The sequence below is a fragment of the Triturus cristatus genome, chromosome 5_2 (assembly GCF_964204655.1).
Source record: "Triturus cristatus chromosome 5_2, aTriCri1.1, whole genome shotgun sequence".
Classification (NCBI taxonomy): Eukaryota; Metazoa; Chordata; class Amphibia; order Caudata; family Salamandridae; genus Triturus; species Triturus cristatus.
In genome coordinates this window covers 579,514,082-579,539,011 of record NC_140588.1, presented here as the reverse complement: position 1 = coordinate 579,539,011, position 24,930 = coordinate 579,514,082, and the positions used below count along the sequence as shown (strand labels likewise).

The window sequence follows — 24,930 nt, the reverse complement described above, 5'->3', positions numbered from 1 at the left end:
ATGGCATATGAGAATTAGTTGAACGATACCACTGCACCCAATATATGAGGATTAGAGGTCTTGTCACAATTACAACTGTACCCGTAACCAAGTGACGTGGATACATATGTGCTAACGTAAATACTTTGTGAGAAGTGCCTCAAATGTACATATGATATGTGGAATGTGGAGAAAGAAGTGTATAGAACTCACTTTGACTGAAGTGTACATTGCTGTGTATGCATTAGAGAATAAACGAATAAAAAGAAAACGGAGGATGGGTTTCCCAAGAAGGAGCAGGCGGAAAATGCACCAAAGGATAATTGAGGAAATTGTTTGGAGTTGTCCTTGGTGCAAACGACAAACAGCAGATTGGCCTTGGCAGAACACAAACTGTATTCCTTTGGCAGGGAGGAATTCACCCCCTGATGTTCTAACCAGAGCTCATCATTTCCAACTTAAGGTAAAGATAATGGCTTTCATCTGAAATAACTGACTTCTCCTTTGAAGGAGATAAAGTAATTTTCTTTCAGGACCTACTCAATAATTGCTGGTTTTCTCGGGTTCATCCAACTATAGCTCTGAACACCAGGCCTTGTACAACAACTCTTTGTGCATTTGACTCTCAGCGTAGCGAGGGCGAACGGGAACAAGCTTCTTATAGCGGTAGTTCGGGGGGCAAGAGCTCAGGGCTCAACAGTCAACCGAGTTTCTTTAACACGGACTGTCACGTGCTCTGCAAGAGTTAGATGGATTTTCTAAACCAGTTGGAAATATTCCCTGCTATGGCTTACCATATGCTTGACTCCTCATATCTAAAACGCAGCATCTTCCAAGGGAATGTAAGCTCCACACCACTACCCACTGTCGCATACATTTCAGATGAAAGTAGGCTACTCACTACAGCTACACTACTGATGATGAAACTCAGGAGCAATCAGGAAATAGACTTCAGTCCGCGGTGAAATCCACTAAACAAGACACACAAAGTACTCGAACTTCGATAATGATAAGATGCCATACTAATGACAAAATGTTGGATACACAAGACTCCATAAGATTTGCTTTGTCCAACTCGCTTTCATGTGCGAGATGCACATTCTCAACAATGAAATCAGCACCCTCCATGTAACAACCCCTCACATGGATATCTTTTCACAAAAACTACTAGAAATGCCCAGCATGTGCCATTCACATTTACCATTTGTGCTTGGAAAGGGATTCCGCACATTAAAAGCCCTACAACGGATGATTGCAGGTTCAGCACACTATAACACAACGTGTAACAAACTCATTCTCTTTCTCAGTAATGCATCTTATGCTCAAAGCATGCTTTCCTAATCAATATTATGAGTGTTCATGCATCCACGTTAGGTTTTCTACTTACCTCTGTTTGGAATATTGCAACTTAAACTCTTTGCTGCATTAGGACTGCCTGAAACACCACTGTGTTCATCTATGTCAACTCTCAGGAAGATATCCGGGTAAAAAGCTGGATGACCTGGTCAAAAACACAAAAAAACAAATATGAATTTGTTTTTAGTCAGCATGCTGTGTTGTACATCATAACTGCACGCACTTTACCCACTCAAGATGACCAATATCAGCTCTTCTATCCAACATGTAACTTACATCTAAGAGCAATGCATCATGCAATTGTGCACCAACTCTGACAGATAAACAGCAAAGGGATAATAAGCCAACAACTCTGACACCATTTCAACGGTTTCACAATATAGTTGTGTTGATCATAAAATGTCACTTTCATCAGGAGGCTCGGAGAAACAATAAGAAATTGCTGTGGTTGCATCCACCAACTTTTTTTTCCTCACCCTTTTCAGGCTCCTCATTTAGGGCGGCTGATAGACAAAACAAACAATGCGAGATGGAGACCTTGTGACTAGCAAAATAAATGGAAACATGGCAAAGTCAACCAGCAACCTTTACGCTCTTTAGGTCCTTGAGCTAGTCTAATTTTTAATAAGCTCAAAGTATTGGTGGCTTCCCTGCTGCTCTCTAGCCTACGTAGACAATCAATAAAAACCAAGTCAATTCATGCCTTTGGTAATAAAAAAAAGTAAGATGACAGGCCAAGGTAATGCCTCTTTTAGTATGGTCACCTCTAGGTTTTATGACTGATGCTGCTGATTTTTCAACTCTAGGTGCTCTGAGGCCTGCTAAGCAGACCTCAGTTCCAGTGCCCTGACCCTAAAACATATATGTTTCATTGACTATACCTAATTGGCATAGGCTAACTTACCTGCAAGTCCCTAGTATATGGTACCCAGGGTATCCCGGGCCTGTAAGTTAGAGTCGACCCAGGGATTGCATCACTGGTTGTGTCACTGGGTGTGATAAAGGTAAAAGAAGTCTCCCAGTCCACCATTGCAGACTGGAAGAGCAGTTTCAAACTGCTAACCCGACCTTGCCATTTCAAGCCATAGCAAAGTAAAATCTCTCCCTGAAACATGAGTAAGTCACCTCTATGGTTGGCCTACTGAGCCCTTAGGCAGGGTGCAGCATATTTCATAGGCAGAACATGTATTTTGCATGTTCTGGCAGTAAAAACACGAAACTTTAGTTTTCACTGTGGTAAGACTTAGTTGCCCCGTTGGCGAGTGCAGGGTTGCACACTGACCTCTCAGCAGTGCTAACTCCTGAACGGTGCAACCAAAGTTGGTCCTCCAAGGTATCAAACAACTCGATGCATTAAGCCTGACTCTTCTATTGGTGGTACCATACCAAGTGGAACATATGTAGTTACCATTCTATGCTTATCTTGGGGATAGACCGCATGAAGCTAGTTACTTTTGCGAGCAATCCTCAATGGAATTTCTTGTTGTTTTGTGGGAGCTTTGCCCGAAATAGCATTACTAGTCTATGATCTAATTGCCTGCTCTGCAGCATACATTTGTTGCACAGGACACAGAATAAATGACCCTGTTACAGAAGATTGTGTATTGTAAAACAAACTGCCAAACTCACCTATAGATGGCTAACTGGTTTAGTAAATGTCATAAATCTGGAGCTGCCAGATCTACTAGGTCTGATTATGGTGTATACCCGTCTAACACGGGCAGGGTAATACGTTCTGATAGTCTGAACTATATGTCGCAGTTGTCTATCAAAACATGTTTGTTGTTCTTGATATCCTATTGGGAGTTCTAATGATACAGTTCCTAATTAGCAAGTAGTGTAGGAGCTCTCTTTGTATGAAAGCTTGCTGTGTTAGGATCAATAGGATCAAATTCCACCCATGAGTAAAATATTTCAAAGAGGTATGCAGTATATGCATCTTCAATGAAAGTTACCATAACTGCCACAATAGGCAAAAACCTCTATCCAAGAGGTGCTGTGCAAGTGGTACTCTGACCTGATTTACTGCTATAACAATAGGTTGTGCCACTACAAGACATGTTCAAAGACGAGATTCAAAATTGAAATCAAAATGGGGAATAGCCTTTAATTAGTAAAGTGGCTGACAAACCCAATGTAGAGAGAGAGAGAGAACCTATCTGAACTGAGAGAAGACCAATAATACAACAGTCATCTCCGCTATTAGTAATAGTTGGCAAAATCTTGTGTGTGCCATTAAAGATTACTGAAACATTGGCCTCGTGTATGAGTGCCAATGATACATTTTCTGGAGTTCTCTTTCGAACAGCCTGAGAAAGCGTTCTCTAGACCCTCTGGCATCAAAAACGTAGTCAATATGCCGAATTGAGGCAAAGAACCCCGTGGACTACAATAACCCACAAACCACTGCACATTGCTCACGTGGAGTGTTTGCGTCGGAAAGGAAAAAACTAAGCTTTCTCACAAGTTATGTCTAGGTCCAGTCTACATGTTCGCCCCAAAATCTACGCTTAAAAACACTGTATTCTACATGACCAGGTTTGGTAAGAGGTCAGGATATAGTACCAATGATCAAAAAACAGAAATAATAGTATGGTATGTATAATAGACTACACTGTTGACAACACAAACCATGTACCTGGGTGTAAAACCTTAGAAAATGTAGATGCATTTCATAACATAAATGTAACCGATTACCAGAAAGAGATTAAAAGTTTTTAAAATAGTAATACACTGACAATACCCGTTACGGACTGGAAAAACCTAGTAATGATGATAATGCCCCTGAAACGTGTTTTTATTCAAGCACCTCTTTTTATATAGAAGAAACTCGTTCCAAATGTTTTAATTTCAGTTCGGTCTTTAAAGGTCTTCGCCTAAATGGAATATATTATGCAGGACTGTTTGGAAGGGACGTCACAACTTTTCATTTTCATAATTCCGTCGTCCAATTAAAGAAATGAAGACAAATAAAGCGGGTATGATCCTTAGCGGTGCATGATCTCTGTTACACTTTGGGCTTATGTCCTTCAATAATGTGAATTATGGCTAAAAGGAGCTCTGAATTCTAATCCTCCGATATTGCAGGCTTGCGTCAAACCAGTGAAGTCACTTGGCTTTGCCAGCAGTCAGAATCAATATGCTACGAAGTAAGTGCAGAGGACAGCCTCAGTGAAGCATTGCAACTCTGGCGCCGCTTGTCCACACTGAAGGCCACAGCTAATTGTCCAGTCTAATGGAGTGTACTGCCACTTTGTGTTTATTTTGATTTTATCTGAAGCTCTACATTTGCCAGATGTAGTTGAGTTTTGAAGTCTCCGCCCATCTGCTCTTGTTGAGATACCAGAAAGCATGTTTTACCACAGGCAGTGCAGTGGCAATATGCAATATGCTTCCAAACAAATATAAGTTGTCTAAATAAGCCATCTTCCACAAACATGCAGTGCTTGATATAGCTGAAGCAGTGTTGATTCTGTGGCATGCACTGAAAACGGAAACAGTCATAAAATTGCCTGCACTTGAAATAACCTTCAAGCGGTCTGAAGACAGCGTTGAGACACTAATTGAACTGCTGCCCAAATTATATTCAAAGAGTCAAAAAACACAAAGACTCTGTTGCACGTTTTAAAATTCATTCTACTAAAACACATTTAAATTAATATTATACTGCTCAGAATGAACTGCCTTTAACTAAGAGTCACAAAGTGTAATCCAGACGCCAGTCTTTCTTAAACAACCATTTGTAAATCTAGCTTTATTGTGCAAACACAGGCATGCAGAAATACCCACATAACCAAAATTGTGCAATTTGTCCCCTTCTGTGTTTCCTATGTCTAGGTCTATTTATTATTCTCCAAGCTTGCGGTGCTGCATTCCACCATGACCTCGAGCTTGGAACTAAATAAAAAAAATCAAGGGCCACATGTATCAAGCTATTTTGCATTTGCAAGCGGTGCGAATCGCAAAATGTGGCCGTTTGCGAACGCAAAATTGCCTGATCCGATCAATCAGGGGGATTGTAAGAGCTCTACTCACCCGTGAGGGTCCCAAGGCGCTGCGGGACGGGGGTGGTGGGTGTTGTGCAGCTCCGTTCAGTCGAAGAGCCAAGTCTTGAGGATCTTCCTGAATATGTTCAGGGAGGGGGAGGGCCTGATGTCAATCGGGAGCTCGTTCCAGGTCTTGGCTGCGATGTAGGTGAAGGTTCTTCTGCCTATCCTGGCTCTGCAGATGCGAGGGGGTTTGGCGAGGGCGACGGATAGGAGGATTCTCTTGGGTACGTAGTATAAGATTCTCTCGTTGAGGTATTGGGGGCCGATGCTGTGGAGTCATTTGTAGGCGTGGGTGAGTATCTTGAAAGTGATTCTCTTCTCAACGGGCAGCCAGCGTAGGTTCCACAGATGTTGGGTAATGTGTTCGTGTCGAGGTATGCCGAGGACGAGTCTGGCTGCGGTGTTCTGTATGGTCTGGAGCTTGCGGACCAGGGCCTTGCTGATCCCGGCGTAGAGGGCGTTTCCATAGTCTAGTCTGCTGGTTATGAGTGCGTGGGTAACTGCTTTCCTTGATTGGGGGGATCCATTTGAAGGTCTTTTGGAGGATGTGGGGGGTGTTGAAACAGCTGGAGGTGACGGTGTTGACCTGTCGGGTCATGGAGAGGGAGGGGTCGAGTATGATGCCGAGGTTTTGGCCGTGGTCCGTGGGGGTTGGGAGAGCTGCCAAGGGCGGATGGCCACCAGGTGTTATCCCAAACAAAGGGGGAGGGTCAGAGGATGAGGACCTCTGCCTTCTCCGAGATGAGCTTCAGGAAGCTGCTGCTCATCCAGGATATGACACTCTTCATTCCTTCCTGGAAATTGAGTCTGGTGGTGACAGGATCCTTGGTTAGGGAGAGGATGAGCTGGGTGTTGTCGGCTTAGGATACTATGCTGAATCCGTGATGTCTGACGATGGCAGCGATGTAGATGTTGAAAAGCGTGGGGCTGAGCGACGATCTTTGGGGCACTCCGCAGTTGATTTCCATGGGTTCAGAGAGGAAGGGTGGCAGTCTGATTCTTTGGGTTCTGCCGGTGAGGAACGAGCGGATCCAGTCGAGGGCTGCACCTTGTATGCCTGCACCATGGAGTCTGGCTGTGAGCTTGTGGCGGGAGATGGTGTTGAATGCTGCAGAGAGGTCGAACAGGATGAGGGCCGCAGTGTCCTTGGTCGAGGAGGGTGCGGATGTCGTCTGTGGCAGCGAGTAGAGAGGTCTCGGTGCTGTGGTTGCTGCGGAAACCGGATCAGGAGGGGGTGAGGATGGAGTTTTCTTCAATAAATTTGTTTGGTTGTGTATTGACAGTCTTCTCAGTGACTTTGGCCGCGAATGGGAGGAGGGAGATGGGTCGGTAGTTCTTGAGGTCTGTGGGATCTGCTGAGGGCTTCTTGAGCAGGGGTTTGACTTCTGCACGTTTTCAGTCGTCGGGAAAGATGCCAGTCTTGAAGGTGGCATTAATGGTGCGTCGCAGTTCGGGAGCGATGGCAATGGTGGCTCTGTGAAAGATGTGCGGAGGGCATGGGTCCGTGGGGGCTCCTGAGTGGATGCCTTGCATGGTCGACGAGGTGTCTTTGGTGGTGACTGGGGTCCAGGAGGAGATGGTGGGCTGGCTGGCGTTGCTGGAGAGGGAGGTGGTTTCGGAGTCAGGTGTGGTCGTTGAAATGGTCGTAGAGGCCCTTGATTTTCAGATGGAAGAAGGATCCGAACTTGTTGCAGAGGTCCTGGGAAGGGGTGATGTCTGTGGTCTCGCTGGGGGGCTTGGTGAATTCCTGGATGATGCTGAAAAGTTGTTTGGAGTTGCTGGAGTTGGCGAGGATCTTGTTTTGGATGAAGGTCCTTTTTGTGGATCTGATGTGTGTTTGTCGATGTGGAAATGTACACAGTGGTGGTCCGCCCAAGGGGGTTATGTGGTGTAGCTGAAGTGGATGTTTGGCCCTCCTGCGAAGATGGGGTCGAGGGTGTGTCCTGCCTTGTGGGTAAGCCTGGTGACGAGCTGTTTCAGTCCAATGTTGGCAAGGTTGTCCAGGAGGGTGGCAGAGTTGGGGTTGTTGAGGTGGAAGTTCAGGTCTCCGAGGAGTATGTAGTCCGTGGAGGCAATGGCATGGGGTGCGATGAGGGCGGCGATGGTAGTGGCGAATGAGGCGTGGGGTCCGGGAGGTCTGTAGGCGAGGATGACACGGAGTGTGGTTCTAGGGCTGGGTTGGACCTGGAAGTGGAGGTGTTCGATTGTGGCGGAGGGGTCGCTTGTCGTCGAGGTGGAGAGTCGGAGGGAGCTCTTGGGAATGATGGTGAGTCCTCCTCCAAGGTGGTTGGGGCGGTCCTTCCTCTGGATCTTGTAGCCGTCAGGGATGGTGGTGGCGATGTTGGGTGCAGAGGAGGCGTTGGTCCAGGTTTCTGTAAAAAGGCGACCTCTGGTGAGAAGGTGTTGAGGAGGTCCCAGATCTCTACGGCGTGTCTGTGCAGGGAGCGCACATTGAGGAGGATGCACCTCAAGGCATCAGAGGTGTTTGAGTTCGGTCCGGGGGGGGGGTGTGGTTGGAGCGAAGATTCAGTGGCAGTGGCGGCAGGAGAACTGGCCGCGGGTGGTGTTCGGTGTTGCCAGCTGGTGGCAGTTGTTCCTTCCGGTGTGGAGTGCGAGGAGGGCAGTGGAGTTGTAGCGGTGGAGGGTCTCAGATCCAGAGTTCCTGGCGCTGGTCGCGGAGAGGCGCAGACGTGCTTGCCTTTAGCACGCCAGCGGCGCGCCTGCACAGCAGCCACCATTAAATGTGGGAGGAGGAGGTAAAACGGAGCTGCGAGGTGGGAACGACAGGCGGGGAGGGGCCGCGGGGGCAGCAGAGGCAGGTAAGGGCGGAGGAAAAACAGGCACGGAGGACTAGAGGAAAGGCACAGGCAGAAAACAGAACAGAATAAGGCACAGTAATCACAGGAATGACACCAAGGAAGCACAGGCAAACCGAAAACGAGAATGACACCAAGGAAGCACAGGCAAACCGAACAAGCATTGGCATAGCCAATAGGTCTCGCCTTTGGGACCTTATAAGTGTTTAGCCATGCAACAGTTGATGTTGTTGCACCAAGGATATTGTGCTGCACAACTAAATACTTATAAGGTCCCAAAGGCGAGACCTATTGGCTATGCCAATGCTTGTTAAAGTAGTTTGTGCAGCATTACTGACTGCAGATATCAGTTCTTTACTTGTGGGCCTGCTCCTCAGGGACGGGTGCACAGGAGCGTGCGTTGGTGACTGGCTAAAAGTTTAATAATGCTATCAAAATCTGAATATGACCATGCTGCCAATCAAACACTGGTATTATGGACTGAATTCTGAACACCTTATCCCTCCTCAACATTCCAATAAGTGTAATTATTAGTTCTATTGCTCAAATTGTTTAATTCCCAGGTTCCGCTATATCCACTGTCTTCATCTTTTTTAAGTGTAGACAGCTTCGCCCATTTCTTCAGGGTAGAGTGGCGGTGTGGTAGCTAATTTGGCCACAGTCCAACTAAGATACTTTCTTTGTAATTTTGGCCTATGTATTTGATTTCAATGTGTAATCCTGGGCATTTTAAATACCCCAGTTCACATATCCGTCACAACTGGCAATAAAGGATTGTATGAAACAGAAACTGGACATCTATCAATAAACCGTGGCAGACCCTGACTTCTGCCATTTGTGACCAATGTGGTCTTCCACCACCGATTTCAAGATGCCCTAAAGGCAGCATGGTCATTGGTTTTTCCTGTAGAGTGGTCATTCCTCGCCTGCTTAAAGGGAAATTTAAAGATGAGATAGTGCACTTATGCAGATAATGTTAGGCTGCCACAAAGATGCATTTTGGTATGGTGTTTAGTCACGCTAGAAGGTAGGCTATGAGGCCACTGGCCCATAGACACAAGTCCTCATAACTCAATAAGACCAACCCCTCACAGGAAAAGTATGGTGACGTCCAAGTGCGTCAGCTCTGCCAGACTTGCCCAGCTTGGCTGAGCCAAGGAAAGAATTTGTGGACTGCAACTGTGGGTGGTGACCAGGGGTTGAGGAGTGCACGCATGTTGATAGTGCTAATTCTAAGGATGTCAGTAGCCCCACAATAGTTAGTCTTGTGACTACTCTGCAAGTCAGTGCAAGGGATGTGGCAGAATTGTGGTGACTGAGTAGGTGAGTTGTGGCAATTGACCTGGCAAATGAACTGCAAGATGTGCTGGACGTGCAAACAACACCAGTCACATGGAAGCAGGCCCAAAGGTGGGTGATCTTCTTGGTGCAGAACATGTTCTACTTACATGTGATTCAGTATTGGCAACCTTGCACAGGTGAGCAGGCACACATGGGAGGGAGGGAAGTTAATTGATGTAGTGGCTCACAAGGACGCTGTATGCCACTGGATCGAAAATGCTGTGACATGTATGTGAGTTGGTGCCATTGGCAAGCATAAAAATCGAGTCACTTGAGGTGAGAAAGGAATATAAACACAACGACCATGTGGAAGAGGCAGTGCAGTAAGTTATGGGACTTCAAAGGGCATTCCTGCTGCTTACAGAAAACTCAGTGACACCTATGTAAAGGGCAAGGGTCGCAATGTGCTTGTTGCCTTTAAAGTGCCTTAAAGCTCTATAATACCTGTGCATCAGTGCACCATCATGCACAAGCCGACAAAGCAGGATTAGCACCAATAGAGGTGGTTACTGGGTAAGGTTTTGGGGAATTTCATTGGGAGGCATCTGGCCTGTGGGTTCCAGACATTGTTCTAGCCCCCTCAAGTTGCCATTGATGGACAGACGAGGTTGACGTGCCGTCTCCGCTGGGTTGGCACAGGAAGTCGTCTATTAAGAGGCTGCAGCTCTTCTGGTATTGAGGGATACATATGCCTCTGTTGGTGTGGCTGCAAGTGCCCGCTGCTCTGAGGTTACATGAGGCTAACCAATCAGAGTGGTCACTGCCAGACCAGACGCATGATGTGCTCAATCCGGATGAAGAAGCCCCCCTGATGGGTATCTCGTGGAGCTGGCGCAGGAAGCGCGATACCTTGTCTGTCACCAAGGGGGCTAGGGAAGTGTTACATTTCATTGAACTGTGAAGCTTATAGGATCTCTGGAAGACCAAACCCGGGGCAGCCGGTCACAGAACAAATGTTAGGCGTTTGCCAAGGTTTGAGTTGTCTGTGTTATTAAATAGCAGTGGCGGGGAGGGGCGGGGGAGCAGTTATCCGAGGGCAGGGTCTGCAACTGGCCGGGATTTATCAATAAGGGATTCTCTAATTACAAACTCCAGCGGTTTCCTATACGTTTGCAGCGCTCCAATTAACTGCGCTGTTAAACCCCGCTGGTCCAGGCGTTGCTGATTTCTGCCTCAAACAAGAAAGGAAGCAAAGTAAATATTAAAGAAAGACAGAAGATAGGGAAGAAGGTGAAGGAAAAATCAGACAAACAGAAATAGAATTACAAGACAGGAAATAAATGAAACCGAATCAATGAGAACAGTAGAAAGAGAATGGTAGAAAGAGACAAGACAAAACACATTTCAAAAAGAGAACGAACTGAAAAAAATAAAGAATGAAGTAACAGAACTGAAATATGAATGAAATGGAACAAAGAATAAATGCTTTTCTCAAACGACATTGAAATACAATTAAAACAAAAAACACAGACGTCAGTCTCAAAAGCACTAATATCCTGGAATGTCACCGGCATTTCCAAGCTGCTAAACTGCAACTTGATAATAACAAGTGCTGAAAGACAAGCGCGGCCCGCGGCCGCGACAGTTAAAGCGACGTGCAGCTTTTACCTTACGGGAGCGAGCAGCGGCGGGCGCCATAATTGCAAACAGATGGCGCCGCTGCTTGCTCCCACAAGGTAAACGCCATACATGCACAAGTGCCCATTGGAAACAGCGCAGAACATGCACGAGTTTCCACAAAAGCCCGGAGTGATTCCAAGAGGTCACTCCAAAGCAGCGCTTGCGCGCTGTGTAGGCGAGACCTAAAAAGAGAAATAGTCGCAAATAATCACAGGAATTACAACAAATGAAAAGGCACAGGCATAACGAACGTGGGGGATCAGGAGATCACAATACAGAGAGTGATGCCGATATCAGGCTCGAACCCTAATGGCGCTGAGTAGGTGGCAGCAGCATGACCGCGGAGCTACAGGGGCAGAAAACAGGGACTCTGGCCCGAAGGTCAGAGGTTCTGCTCAGGCACTCCTACAGCGGCCGCCATTAAATAGGGAAGGGGGAGGGAAAGCGGAGCTGGGAGGCGGAAAGCGGGAACGACTGGGGGAGGGGCCGCGGGGGCAGCAGCGGTGGGAAAAGGTGGAGGAAAAACGGGCACAGAGGACCAGAGGAAGGGCACAGGCAGAAAACGGAACAGAATAAGGCCCAGTAATCACCGGAATGACACCAATGAAGCACAGGCAAACCGAAAAAGAGAAATACAGGCGCAAATAATCACAGGAATGACAACAAACTAACAGGAATGACAACAAACGAAAGGGCACAGGTACAACAAACGCGAGGGATCAGAAGATCACAATACAGAGAATGATGCTCACACCAGGCTCGAACCCCTAACAGCGCTGAGTAGGTGGCGGCAGCACGACCACGGAGCTACAGGATGGAGAGTAGGGGCTCTATAAGCTTTTGCAATCGCAAAATTGGAAAATCGCAAAAACTGCGAATCCCAATTTTGCGAATCCCGATTTAGTGAATCCCAACTTGCGAATTCGCAATTTGGGAATCCCAAATTGAGAATTTGCAACTTTGAAATCGCAGGGCAATGTATGAAACTTTCGCAAATTGCGAATGACCCAAAAATCACAATTTTGCACGTGCAAATTACCACCAACTCAGGCCAGGTGGTAACCAGGTGCAAACTATTTAAAAAAGGCCCAGAGGGCCTCAGAATCTTTCACAATGGCAGCGCTGTATGTCATAGCGAGGAGGATGCGGATTTAAGCAGCAGCACAGAGAAGGAGGAGGAGAAAGGAGCGCATTTACAGAGTGCCCATAACCCTGTTTCAGCAGACAGAGGAAGAAATCCATGACAAATATAGACTAGACTCAGCAGCAATACTAGACCTGATAGCTGACCTACATCCAATACTGGAGCATCAGAAGCCGCAGGACCCAAGCCATTCCCACACATGTGCAAGTCCTATGTTCACTGCACCTACTAGCATCAGGGAGCTACCAGGGGGTGTTGCTGCACCAGGAGGGGCATCCCAAAGTTGTGCTTCATGCTTCCTGAATGCTTTATTGGATGCAATGGTACTGAGGATACACCATTACATCAGATTCCCCACTACACAACAGGTACTGCAGCAAACCAAATTGGATTACAACCAGATAGCGCAATTTCCACATGTAATTGGGTGCATTGATTGGACACGTGTAGCCATCTGCCCCCCTCAGATAATGAGTTTGTGTTCAGGAACAGGAAATCCTTTCATTCACTCAACATCCAGGTCATATGTAATGCCTCACATAACTGACATAGTGGCCAAATATCCTGGTAGTATGCACAATTTATTCATATTTAGACACAGTGGAATATACACACGTCTCACTAGGGTTGAATTTGGCGAAGGATACCTGCTAGGTAAATGCATGTTACTCACTCTGATAGACTCCTTAGATCTGTAGAAATAGGACAGTGATTAACCTATTGCCTTTCATCCTGTAGGTAACAGTGCATATGCTATGCGCTCCTTCATTCTCACACCATACCTTAATCCAGCAACTCAGAGTGAAATGATATACAATGCTTCACACAAGTCGACACGCAATGTCATAGAGAGGACATTCAGCCTACTGAAGAGTAGGTTCCGCTGTCCACAAACAAGTGGAGGTGCACTGCAGTACCGGCCAGAGATCTGTTGCAAAATTGTGGCCACTTGTGCCATGCTGCACAACCTAGCAACAACCAATGGCATACCATTGGACCTCACATATTCGGAGCCTGATGAAGAGGATGTACCACGTCCACCTCACAGAGCAGCAGGTGGTATAGGTGCAGCAGATGGCAGACAGAGACGTGATGAAATACCACGCAACTATTTCTAGGCGAGTAATGATGAGACAATGCACCTCATGACTTTTGATCAACTGTGTTTTTATTCACTTTAATATCAGGTACACTGTGTGCACAAAGCCATCAACTCCTTTCTTGTGTGTGGCTTTTGTAGGTCAACATGGCATTTATACAGACCATACACAACATTCAGCACGTTTTGTCATATGCTATGGGTTACCTCACCCATTTGCATGCCTCGGTCACACCACTGACTACTTCTTACGGCCAAGCACAGCACTAGAGTGGTCAATGTTTACACTGGCCTCCCTTGTTGAGGCCTCGGATGCTGTACCTTGCCTTGCACTCTGCCGCCTGGGCTCAGTCGCCGGTGCAGCAATGCTGCTGCGGCTGGAGGCCTCCTCACTGTCCCTGCACCCAGTATACCTGTCCCAGCTACAGTAGCTGTCTGCAGCTGTTCAACAGAAGTGGTGACCTGCACCAATCCCCAGGGGGCCATTTCCACCTGCATGGACACAGTGCGTCTGGACAGGACAGCTGTGGCATTGCACAGACGGTTAACTGCCTTTGTGTAAACATCCGAACCGCTAAATAGGTGGTGCTTTTAGCGGCGTTTGGTGGCATGCTCCCTCTGCATGGTGGTACAGAGCTCTTTAATCACTGCTTTTATGTCCCTTAGACTTTCTGCATTTGCCCCATGGCCCTCTGCCACTGTGTTGTTCATCTCCCTGATATTGTCCTTAATGTCAGCCAGGTTGTGATTCAGACACACCAGCTGCCTTTGCATTGACTGCATGCTTTTCAAATGCAGCCGCTGCACCTTAACCATAGTGCCCTCCACCCCAGCAAAGACAGAGGATCCCTCTCCTTCCTCAGCGGCGCCGTGTGCTCTGCGTCTCCTGCGATTGATGTTGCTACGCTACACAAGAGACTGATCACTTTGAGGCTGTGCCTGCTCATCTGGCCTGGACTGTAGCTCTTATGGGATTTATTCCCCTTCTACCTCCAACTACTGTAGTAGAGCCACAGTGTACCTGCGTGGTCTTGGTGCAGGTGTTGGTGGTGTTGTGGTGTCTGACTCTTCTTCCCATGCCTGTTCCTGGATCTCCACTGGCTCATCTATTGGTGTGTATTCACCCTGTGGCGCAGGTTCATCTGTGAATATAACAAAACTACTGATTGAGTGTCCTGCTTTATGTTATTTGAAAATTAAATGTACTTGAGTTGGTATACCTAAATGTTGTGTTTTAATTGGTTAATTACTGGTGGGTCTCAACTGCGGATATGTTTCTCAGTATCATTGTTACACTGTCTTATGTGTCTGACTGCATTGCTGGGTGATAACAAAAATGTAGACTGGAGTGGCAATCTAACTTTTTCAATAAGTTATTTCTAATTGGGGTTTTTTGTGAGTAATGGGGCAGGGGTATTTTAGCATGCATTCTACCTTGGCTGGTGTTGGTTGTGGCTGAGCTGTCGATGTCTGCTATGCCACTGATGGATTCAAGCTGTAGGGTGAACTCCACCAAGTCCTCAAGGGGGGTGGACGCCGGCTGTATCGATGGTCCTCCACCGGTCTCCTTGGCGTCCGCAAGCCTGCTTGCCACCTTCTCTTTTGCCCTTAAGCGTAAGTCGTACCAGCACTTGCGTAGGTCTTCTGTGGAGCGCTTTATCGACTATTTGTCAGCTTTCGACAAAATCGATAGAAGTAAACTCTGGCACAAACTCAAGGAAATGAAAATACCAGCTGCTCTCCTAAACCAGTTAATATTGCTTCACACAAATACGTGGGTCCAAGTAAAGCTAGGGGACGGAAAGTATTTGTCCAGTAAAATTCCAACAACCATGGGGCTTAAACAGGGGTGCGTCCTGGCACCAATGCTCTTCAACTTATTTATGTCTGACCTTTCGTCAGAATTGGACATTTGCAATTCTCATCCGCCAAAGCTGGGAGGGCTTTTGCTTTCTAACCTCTTGTACGCAGACGATCTTGTACTGGTCAGTCAGACCCCCATCGGTCTCCAACACTTATTGGACACAACTAGTCGATATTCAATATCTAACGGATTAACTATTAATCGCGACAAAACGAAGGTTATGAGGATACATCCAAAGAAGGAAATCTCTAAATACTCCTGGTATATGGCAGATTCACTAATAGAAGTAGACAACCGATATAAGTATCTAGGTGTGATCGTGGATAACAAGGGGACTTTCAACTTACAAAAAGAAGCAATTAAAAGAAGAGGCATTACGATAGCCATGGCCATAAAATCAATCAAACAGAAAACGGCCGGCCCTAGCCTTACTCCACTGCTACAAGTCTGGCAAGCAAAACTCATCCCGGCAATCACGTATGGGAGTGAGTGTCTGAGGGGAAGAGATGCACTCACTTTGGATAGAACTGTCTCAAGAGTTGCCAGGATAATATTTAATTTACCAAAGTACGTCTCGCCAGCCCAAATAAGGCTAGAATTCGGCATGCAAAGTGAAGAAATAGCCCGCAAAGGAGCATACGTTAAGACCTGGAAGAGGATAAAAAAAATCTGAAAAAGGCACACTGAACTCATATCTATGGAATGAAATACATCTAAAGAAGGAGTGTGCAGCAAGGACCTATTTGATAGCGTCAATAGAATGTCTGGGTCTCAAGGAACTTTGGGCCGCCTCAGGGTCTTATCACTGTTTTAAACAAATTGTTAATAAGACAGCGAAAAAGCTATCATTAGTAGAAGACAAGGCGGCACTTACAGAAAGAGCCCACGGATGGTTTGTGGTTCACAGCTATGACAAACTCTCTCCACAACCATACTTAGGCACGGGATTCAATAGAAAGAAGAAAGAAAAATATCTTTATCTTCGATTGGGTATTTTGCCATCTTTACCGCATCTTCCCCCGTGGAAGCGTCTCCAGGGTCAATCAATATGCCGCCTATGTGAGGATGCCAATGAAAGTGTATTACACCTACTATGTATATGCAGAAAGTTACAGGCCGAACGGCGACAGCTATTAAAGCCGCTCTTTGTTAGAAAGCAGATAAGATCCTGCAGACAAGCTGTGATGGCATGTTTTGGAGGTGGAGATGTACAGCTGGCATGTCGCCTTGTCCAATTCATGGAAGTGGCAGGGGCAAAAGCTCTTGCGGCAAGTGACTAGATCGCTTAATTTTTGCATCTCATGGCCCCTTAACTCATTATATTAAAGCAAAATTGTCATTCTATGCTTATCTAACACTTTGTCGTTATATGCTTGAATAGTAAAGCTAACAGCAAATCTGTCTTCACTGCTGTTAACCACCAACTGTTGATGGAACAGTCTCTCTCTCTCTCTCTTTGATAACTGAGCCTTGCTTTTTTTAATTGATGGACTGTGCAGACATTTACTGTTAATGTCTTTGGGGATGTTAATACAACTCAAGAAAGTTTTATATGTTTTATTTAAATGGTTTTAGGATATGAATTTTGCTGCTAATACGCTTTTTTTTTTTTACATGGAAATTGTAAAGGTTTTAATTAATCAAACAATAAAATATATTACTTACTTACTTACTATTACTGTGGAGCGCTGTGTGACCCCTCTGGCATTTACTTTGGATTAGATGTCCAGCCAGATCTTCCTCTTCTCTGACTCGGGGATGTGTAGAGACTTTTTTCCAAACAGTTACTCATGGCTCTTCACCATCTCCTTTATAAGTACCCCCAATTCTTTTTCACTAAACCTTTGCTTTCTGTTGCGTCCTGCAGCCTCCTTTGCCTTCTCCTGTGAAGCCATGATATGTATTTGTGCCTGTCTCTGCACTCTCGATGTTCTCCTGAGGGGTGTGCTCCTGCTATCAGTCTCTTACACAGCCTCAGGCCCTCAGAAACAGCATTGGGAAACACACTTCCTGGTTGTGATGTCGTCAAACTGCATCGGAATAGCAGATTCGCTATTTTGCGATTTTTTTATTTAGCAAATTCTCTATTACAGAATCGCTAATTAGGAATCTGAAATTGTGAATGCGAATATTACCGAATCAATATTTTCTTGCGCATTTTTTTCTGCATTGCATTTTGAGATTCTCAAATAGCGATTCGGTAAAAATTGCTATTTGGGAATTGCAAAATGCTTTTTTGATACATCTGGCCCCAAGTACTGCAAACGTATGAACTACAAAACAGGGCACATACATAGAAGTCAAAGAAAGAGAGTAGCCAGAGAGAAGTGGCACAGATAGCTTGTGCACATTTCTGCATCACTGTGTTTGCATGTGGTATCACACTAACAACAGAGCTATTGGCTCTGCCCATTCTTGTATCTGCCAGTGCTTGAGGGCATTTTTCAGCATGAACCCCACTTTCATTAGAGGAAGATTCAATACAAACATCCCCTCCATATTCCGTACATCCTCCTCCTCTAAGAAACTCTCCATTCCCAGAATCAAAAGAGAAGTCATAAGCGATCGTGTAGGAATGCTTAAGCTATTTACGCTCTACTGAAACTGACTTAATATTTCACAAATGCATAAAATTTACCCTTTCACTGTCCCCATCTACCGTATTCCTCTCTTCTTCTCTGGTCATAGTCTCGGCCAGTAGCAAGAACAGCATCACAGTTCATTGTTTCAGGTCAGTGCTCTTCAAATTCACTAAATAAAAATAATGCTGCTGTTGCCCAGAAAATTCCCAAGTGTCTGAAAGTGGTCACACAGAATAAGGAACTACTTAGCAGTGGTTCAATAAGCACATATCCAAGCAGCGAAAAGAAGGGAACTCCATCCAAGCAATAAAGAAAGCTCCTCCCCCACCTTCATCCGGGAAATTTAGTGCCCCAAAAATCTTACTTGTGGGGTTGCCAGAACTGCGTCCTCTTCCTGCCAGGCGTTCATCACTCTGGTAGCATGGCTCGGCCTCTTTTTTTATTCTGAATAAAACATCCGGATTGGTGATTGTGTAGCCTGTGACAAAGAGATCTCTGAGTATTCAATATTAACAGATGCACAGATTATTTCCAGAAATCAGCTTCGGACAGGTGTGACCATTAATACTGTAAACCTAGCTAGAGCCTGGAGCTCTGTGAAGTTGGAATAGCACAGCTCAGTGGACTGACACCATGCTCCCTTCCACACTCCAGCCCCCAGGACTCGTTACAAGTATCCAAGTGTGTTATTTTTAGGGGGGAAGCATTTTGAAACCAGACTTTCGATAACGTACCAACCGGGCTTGTTCAAAGTTCACACTTTTAAGCAGAGCATTTCACTTGCAATCCCAATGACGTTTCTCATCACCTAGATCAATAAATGAAGGAGGCTCCTCTGCTTATCCGAGGAGTGCACAAGGCGCACATGCCAGTGGGGATGGCTTTTGTGTCCATATGAGGATACCAAACCCTGGTCTGTCTCAGAATGAAAGCCTCTGATTAATCAGAGCAATACTCAACAAAAGTAAAATCCAGAACTGAACTTACAGGAGAGGAAACTCATCAACCAGGGGGCAATTGAAGAGAGTTGAGGCAAGGAGTTCTTAATTGTTATGTTACTGTCTAAAGACATGTATGCCACAGGTTGAGTTAATTGTGGCCTTCAGAAAAAAATATTATTCGTGTGCACATATATGGTTTGCTTTTTCAATTAAAAGCATTTTGCTTTGTACATTGGACGGTTATGAGTTTAGCTTATCAATATGTTTTATTATATTTATACTTTATCTTCCATACAATGTTAGTGAGTTTATTTTTTGTGTATATTATAGGCATGTGGAAAATCAATAAAAACAAAAAGTCCAAGAGAGAGGATACTTATTAAAGAGTGAAGCAGATTCCCTAAACAAAGAATTACGGATTACAAATAAACTGAGTTAAGGAAGTTTATGTGAGGCTCAGACAGCGAGAAATGTAGGTGTCTGCTCTCAATTGATTTACTAAGATAACCTGGAATAAAGCTCTTTCAGGTCATTTAAAGTGTAGTGACGGACTTTTCTAGAAGGTGCAGAAAGACACAAGTGAGATTGGTTCCAGGTTCCCTAGATTTATGCAGTTGTTAACCGTTCTGACTACATCTTAATTTTTGATAGATAAATTACCCACTTAGTCTCAGGAGTCATATAATCTAAAATGACAATTTCTAAAGGACATGCAGCAGGATATAAAGAACCTCGGTTCGAGGTCTTCCAGTAGGATGAGAAGGAACAGATTTTTTTTATTTTATAGAGTTTATATAGCGCAAACTTAACCTGAATCGGGTATCAGGGTGCTTTACATAGCACCAGTTGCATTACATGAGGACACATTTATTTTTTGTTAGGCACGTGGAGTTTAAGTGATTTGCCCAGAATCACAGGATGTTCAGCGTCATTGCCAAGACTTGAACCCAGTTCCCCAGACTTGAGGTCGCCCGCCCTAGCCGTTAGGCCAACTCCTCTCCCCAAGATATCTAGGCTTATGTTCAGAAATTACAACACCATATCAGGAAATGCTCTAGGGAACTGGTCATACGCATATCCCAGTTGTCAGAGGAGAGAAGCACTCTCACATACCTTAACATGCGTACATTACTGTTAGACCTGGCATCATTGGTGTGGGTCTCCCTTCCCCTCTCCTCTTCTTATTTTCTTATGTTGGCTGGATTTAATGCTCTGGGCTCTGTGCCACTGCTAATCAGTGCCACAGCGCGAATGCTCCCTGTATATAAATGACTGTATGACTTGGGATAACCATAATGCCTAGATCTGTGTAGCATGTCCAATAGTGAGTTACCCTCCATTTCACTGTCGCTACTGGGACACGATCCGTTCCCATAGGCCAGACTGGGCCGGTTGAGGATTACTCTCTATCATCCTATCTGGCCACAGGAACCTAATAGGAACTTCGAGTTTGATATGTTTGTGCTCGGGACATTGAGAGACACCCTTTAGTAAGGACCACTTATATATCCCATGTTTAGAAATGCCCCTTCTGAAAATGCTGTATTTTATTGCCTAAGCTTTACTGTAGGTTTTGCAAGTATGTGTATTGGCCGTCTGGTTTTGGAGCAGCAGGGCCAGCTGGGTCAGACCTGGCTGGAGAGAGAGATCGGTATTCAGAGCCTGGGGAGGGGGGACTCTTTGATCTGAGCAAGGCTGTGCCTGGCAAGCTGAATGATGGCTCCACCTCCCACTGGGCGTCTGATAGCAGACCCCCTCATTCTGAAAGTGAAGGATGTCACCTCGTAAACCGAGTGCTCCCCAACCCCACCAAACTGGTTCTGACTGGAGTTGGTGATTTGCAACCTTAGAGAACAAAGACTTTTTAGGTATAAAATGCTGCGCTGGAACTTTGTCCGGGTGTGTTCCTTCTGGATGTCAAGACGAAACTCTGTCCGAGTGAACAGAGGAAAGGACTTTGAAACTTTCACTAAGATTGCCGAAGAAACTACCCGAGGGCCTGAATCGAGAGTGCCTCCGGCAGAAGGCTCAGGGACATTAGACTTCACCCCGTCAGCCGTCGGAATTCCTGTGCGAGGAATTCTGCTTGGAGGTGAGGCCTCCGTCGAGTAATCCGGAGCCTCTAGTTCTACTGTGAGGACCGCGGACTGGCCACCTTTGAAACTTTCACTGACCCTGTGCGGGCCGCTGCAGCTAAGAGAGCTGCCGCCGCTGAGAGCCCGCCTGAATCTGAACCCTTGAACCTTTCGCTGGATCCGTGTGGGCCGCTGCAGCTAAGAGAGAGCTGCCGCCGCTGAGAGCCCGCCTGAATCTGAACCCTTGAACCTTTCGCTGGATCAGTGTGGGCCACTGCAGCTAAGAGAGAGCTGCCGCCACTGAGAGCCCACCTGAATCTGAACCCTTGAACCTTTCGCTGGATCAGTGTGGGCCGCTGCAGCTAAGAGAGAGCTGCTGCCCTTAGTGCCCACACCGTTTGCCACTGTGCATCATTGTGATTTGTCCTGTGGGCCGCCGCAGCTAAGAAAGAGCTGCTGCCACTGAGTGCACGCACCCTTTGCCACTTTGCATCATCGTGATTCGTTCCGTGGGCCACAGCAGCTAAGAGAGAGCTGCTGCCGCTGAGTGCCCGCACCCTTTGCCACTGTGCATCATCATGTAGTTGTTGAAACGCTTTGAGAATTTTGAGTTAAACTGTTAGATAAAGATATTATTTTTCTATACCTACCTGAGTTGTGTCCTTTTGTGGTGTCGTTGCTGCCTTATTGTGCATGGTCATAAATGCTTCACACACTGCTTCTGAGATAGGCCTAACTGCTCGTGTTACGTTACCACAGGTTTGAGCAGGGGTTGTTAAAGGGGGTAGCCCGCTTGCCCTGACTTAGGAAGAAGGGTCCCTATTTGGACATTGGCGCCCGCCATTGCCAACTGGAGACCCCCATTTCGAACAATTACTTTGTGTCACGAGGACAGCGGGGACGACCTTATCCAAGGGGTGGACTGGTGGGAGGCTCGAGATGTCACGGACCGTGTCTTTTCTACTCCGCAGGTAGACGAGTGGACGCCGTCACTAAGGGAGGAAGCAGCACCAGACGCCTTCACCTTTAACTGGGAAACGCTCACAGACAACCACGCCCCCTACGATGACGACGCGGTCGACCAACCAATAAGACCACATGAGGAAGCACTCGGGGTGTGTATGTACACCGGAGCAGGAGACGAGGAGGCGAGAGGAGGATCGGAGCAAGACTACGTAGACCGGAGAAGCGAGGAGACTCGAAGGAGCTCGTTGAAGGAGGAGAAGCCGGAGACTGGAGGACTCCGCACCCACGCTTCGCCGAGCCGCGCCCACGGAGGAGCGTGGCTGACCCAGGTACGTGAACGTTTCACGGGTTGGGTCGGGAGGCGGTAAGCAGTACTGATGTTACTTCTCAGAGAGATAACGGCCTGCATTTGCACTTCATATCACATCATCTACAAGGGACAGAAACTGACTTTCTACAATGACTTGGTGGAGGCTACACTCCAGCGCAGACGAAACATGAAATAGAACTCAGACCACTTTCAAAAGGCCAACATTTCAAGGAAATGGGGTAATCCCTTTAGCCTGATTTTTGAGTGAAATGGCCAGACACATTACCCAAAGCAGGCCCAGGAGACTCAACGGATTCTATATCTCCCGAAGGATGATATGCAGGGAATCAGAGCTCCCAGGGAGGAGGACAGTGCTGATCTGCACTTTAAATTGCACACAGTGAAGAAGAATCTAAAGGTATGTCCCCACCCCCTAGTGAGACTGAGAAGGCGAAACAGACAGCCCCTAGAGAAGTGGAGAAGATGGCGCCTACGGAAGGGGAAGGATTCGAGAGGTCCCTCCATGAACGCCCTGGGTGAACACACTGAGCAGTGAGTGAATCGGGCACCCTGGGAGGGCGATGGGTGACTATTAGATTCGGGTGGGAAATGAAGTGGCCCCAAGGCTAGAAAACCTGAAACAAGATGACCACTGTGGGTTCTGACCCACTATTCTAGAATGTAATATGCTTGTTTTGATTATTAGGTCTCGCCTAGCGAAAGCAGCGCATGCGCTGCTCTCGCTATTGCGAGTACCTTTTGGAATCGATTCTGCCGAGGGCTTTTATGCACGCGCCTGCATGGACAAACATAGCTGCTCTTGCCATTTGTCCATAGCAGACAGCATGCGCGTGTCCGTAGGGACTGTGGACAGTCCCACGCCATTTTATTGCTATAGCAATGAAAATGCCGCTTCGTGTGTGCTTTGGTTTTATTTTTGCTGTCAGTTCCCCTGGGGCACAAGCAGGCATCCACTTCTGTTTTTTTGTTGCGATCAGCTGTCCTGCAGTTCCCCCGGGGCACAAGCAGGCATCCACTTCTGCGTTTTTGCTGCGATCAGCTTGTTTACTGTCTGTGTATTGCTGCTTAACAATCTCTTGACTGGCGGGCTTCTACGCTCCCATGCAACTATTCTTATTCTGCTTTTTTAGCGCTTTATGAGATTGCTGCGCTTTCTTGCCTCTGTGTATTTTTTCCCATCTAGAGTCCACGTTGTTGAGGTTCTGTATGTACGTTGTATTATCCAGGTTTGCAACATGACCTACTTGTCTCGCAGCTGAATGTTTTTGCTGCTTCCTTAGATATCTCTTCTGGACTGAGCATTCGTAGAACGGTGAAGTTCCATAGATCCATGGGAATTGGCCTCTTGGACTACTGCGATGTCTAAAAAAACACAAGAGAGACTGCAAAGACTCCACTGGGGTCTTGTGGAGTTATATTATTGTGGTTTTACATAGATACATTTCTGCAGTTGAAGGCATTATCTGGCCACCTTGTTCTAAAGTGCTGGTGACGTGCAGGTGAATGGCGTATAGAAGTCATGCTGAGATCTAAGATCTGACCTGCTACAGTCCTGCTGACACGCAGCAGGAGCAAAAACAACAATTGATGGACAGAATGCAGAACAATGTCATACATTCACCCCAGTACAGAGATCTGGGCCTAAATCCATCGTTTTTTTGCTCACCATGCCATTCCATTTTGAACCCAGCCATATGCAAATCAGTCTTGACCCTGTGCCTCATGGGAACAGTCCAGCCCGAACTGCCAAGCCAGGTCCTCACGGGACTGGAAACAAGCATCCTAGGACCGGTTTCGGGGTTTCACCCCTCTTCAGCCAGGATAGCTTGATTCCAGTGGCATAGAGAGCACGGGACTCACGTCTGAGCATTCCCGTCCCACTCGGGGTGACAAATGCAAAAACAACAATTGATGGACAGAATGCAGAACAATGTCATACATTCACCCCAGTACAGAGATCTGGGCCTAAATCCATAGTTTTTTTGCTCACCATGCCATTCCATTTTGAACCCAGCCATATGCAAATCAGTCTTGACCCTGTGCCTCATGGGAACAGTCCAGCCCGAACTGCCAAGCCAGGTCCTCACTGGACTGGAAACAAGCATCCTAGGACCGGTTTCGGGGTTTCACCCCTCTTCAGCCAGGATAGCTTGATTCCAGTGGCATGGAGAGCACGGGACTCACGTCTGAGCATACCCGTCCCACTCGGGGTGACAAATGCAAAAACAACAATTGATGGACAGAATGCAGAACAATGTCATACATTCACCCCAGTACAGAGATCTGGGCCTAAATCCATCGTTTTTTTGCTCACCATGCTGAAATGCCAGAAACCGGTCCTAGGAAGCTTGTTTTCGGTCCTGGGAAGGCATGGCTTGGCAGTTCGGGCTGGACTGGTCCCATGAGGCACAGGGTCAGACTGATTTGCATATGGCCATGTCTGAACTGGGGTGGCAGAGTGGGCTAAAGAACAGTGATGGATCAAACCCAGATCTGTTGACTGGGTGTGAGTGTTTGATTGGTTCTGATGCTCCGTCCATCACCACCCCCTTTTGTACCGCTTTGTTCGCCCTAAGTTGGCAGGGTATGCTCAGACGTGAGTCCCTTGCTCACTTTGCCACTGGATTCAAGCAAGCCTGGCTGAAGACGGCTGAAATGCCAGAAACCGGTCCTAGGAAGCTTGTTTCCGGTCCAGGGAAGGCATGGCTTGGCAGTTCGGGCTGGACTGTTCGCATGAGGCACAGGGTCAGACTGATTTGCATATGGC

At 46.6% G+C, this 24,930-nt stretch overlaps 1 protein-coding gene across 3 annotated transcripts in view; it reads right to left on the bottom strand.

Annotated features, from left to right (window-relative positions):
- LOC146829027 (zinc finger protein 777-like) overlaps nucleotides 1-24,930 on the bottom strand; it is a 111,025-nt gene that overhangs the window by 49,884 nt on the left and 36,211 nt on the right. For all 3 annotated transcript variants that reach the window (XM_085607660.1, XM_085607659.1, XM_085607661.1), the window contains exons 4-5: nucleotides 18,215-18,328; nucleotides 1,367-1,480 (exon numbers count right to left, since the gene is read on the bottom strand). In XM_085607660.1, coding sequence (XP_085463786.1) covers nucleotides 1,367-1,480; nucleotides 18,215-18,328 — 228 coding nt within the window. The remainder of the gene's footprint in view (nucleotides 1-1,366; nucleotides 1,481-18,214; nucleotides 18,329-24,930) is intronic.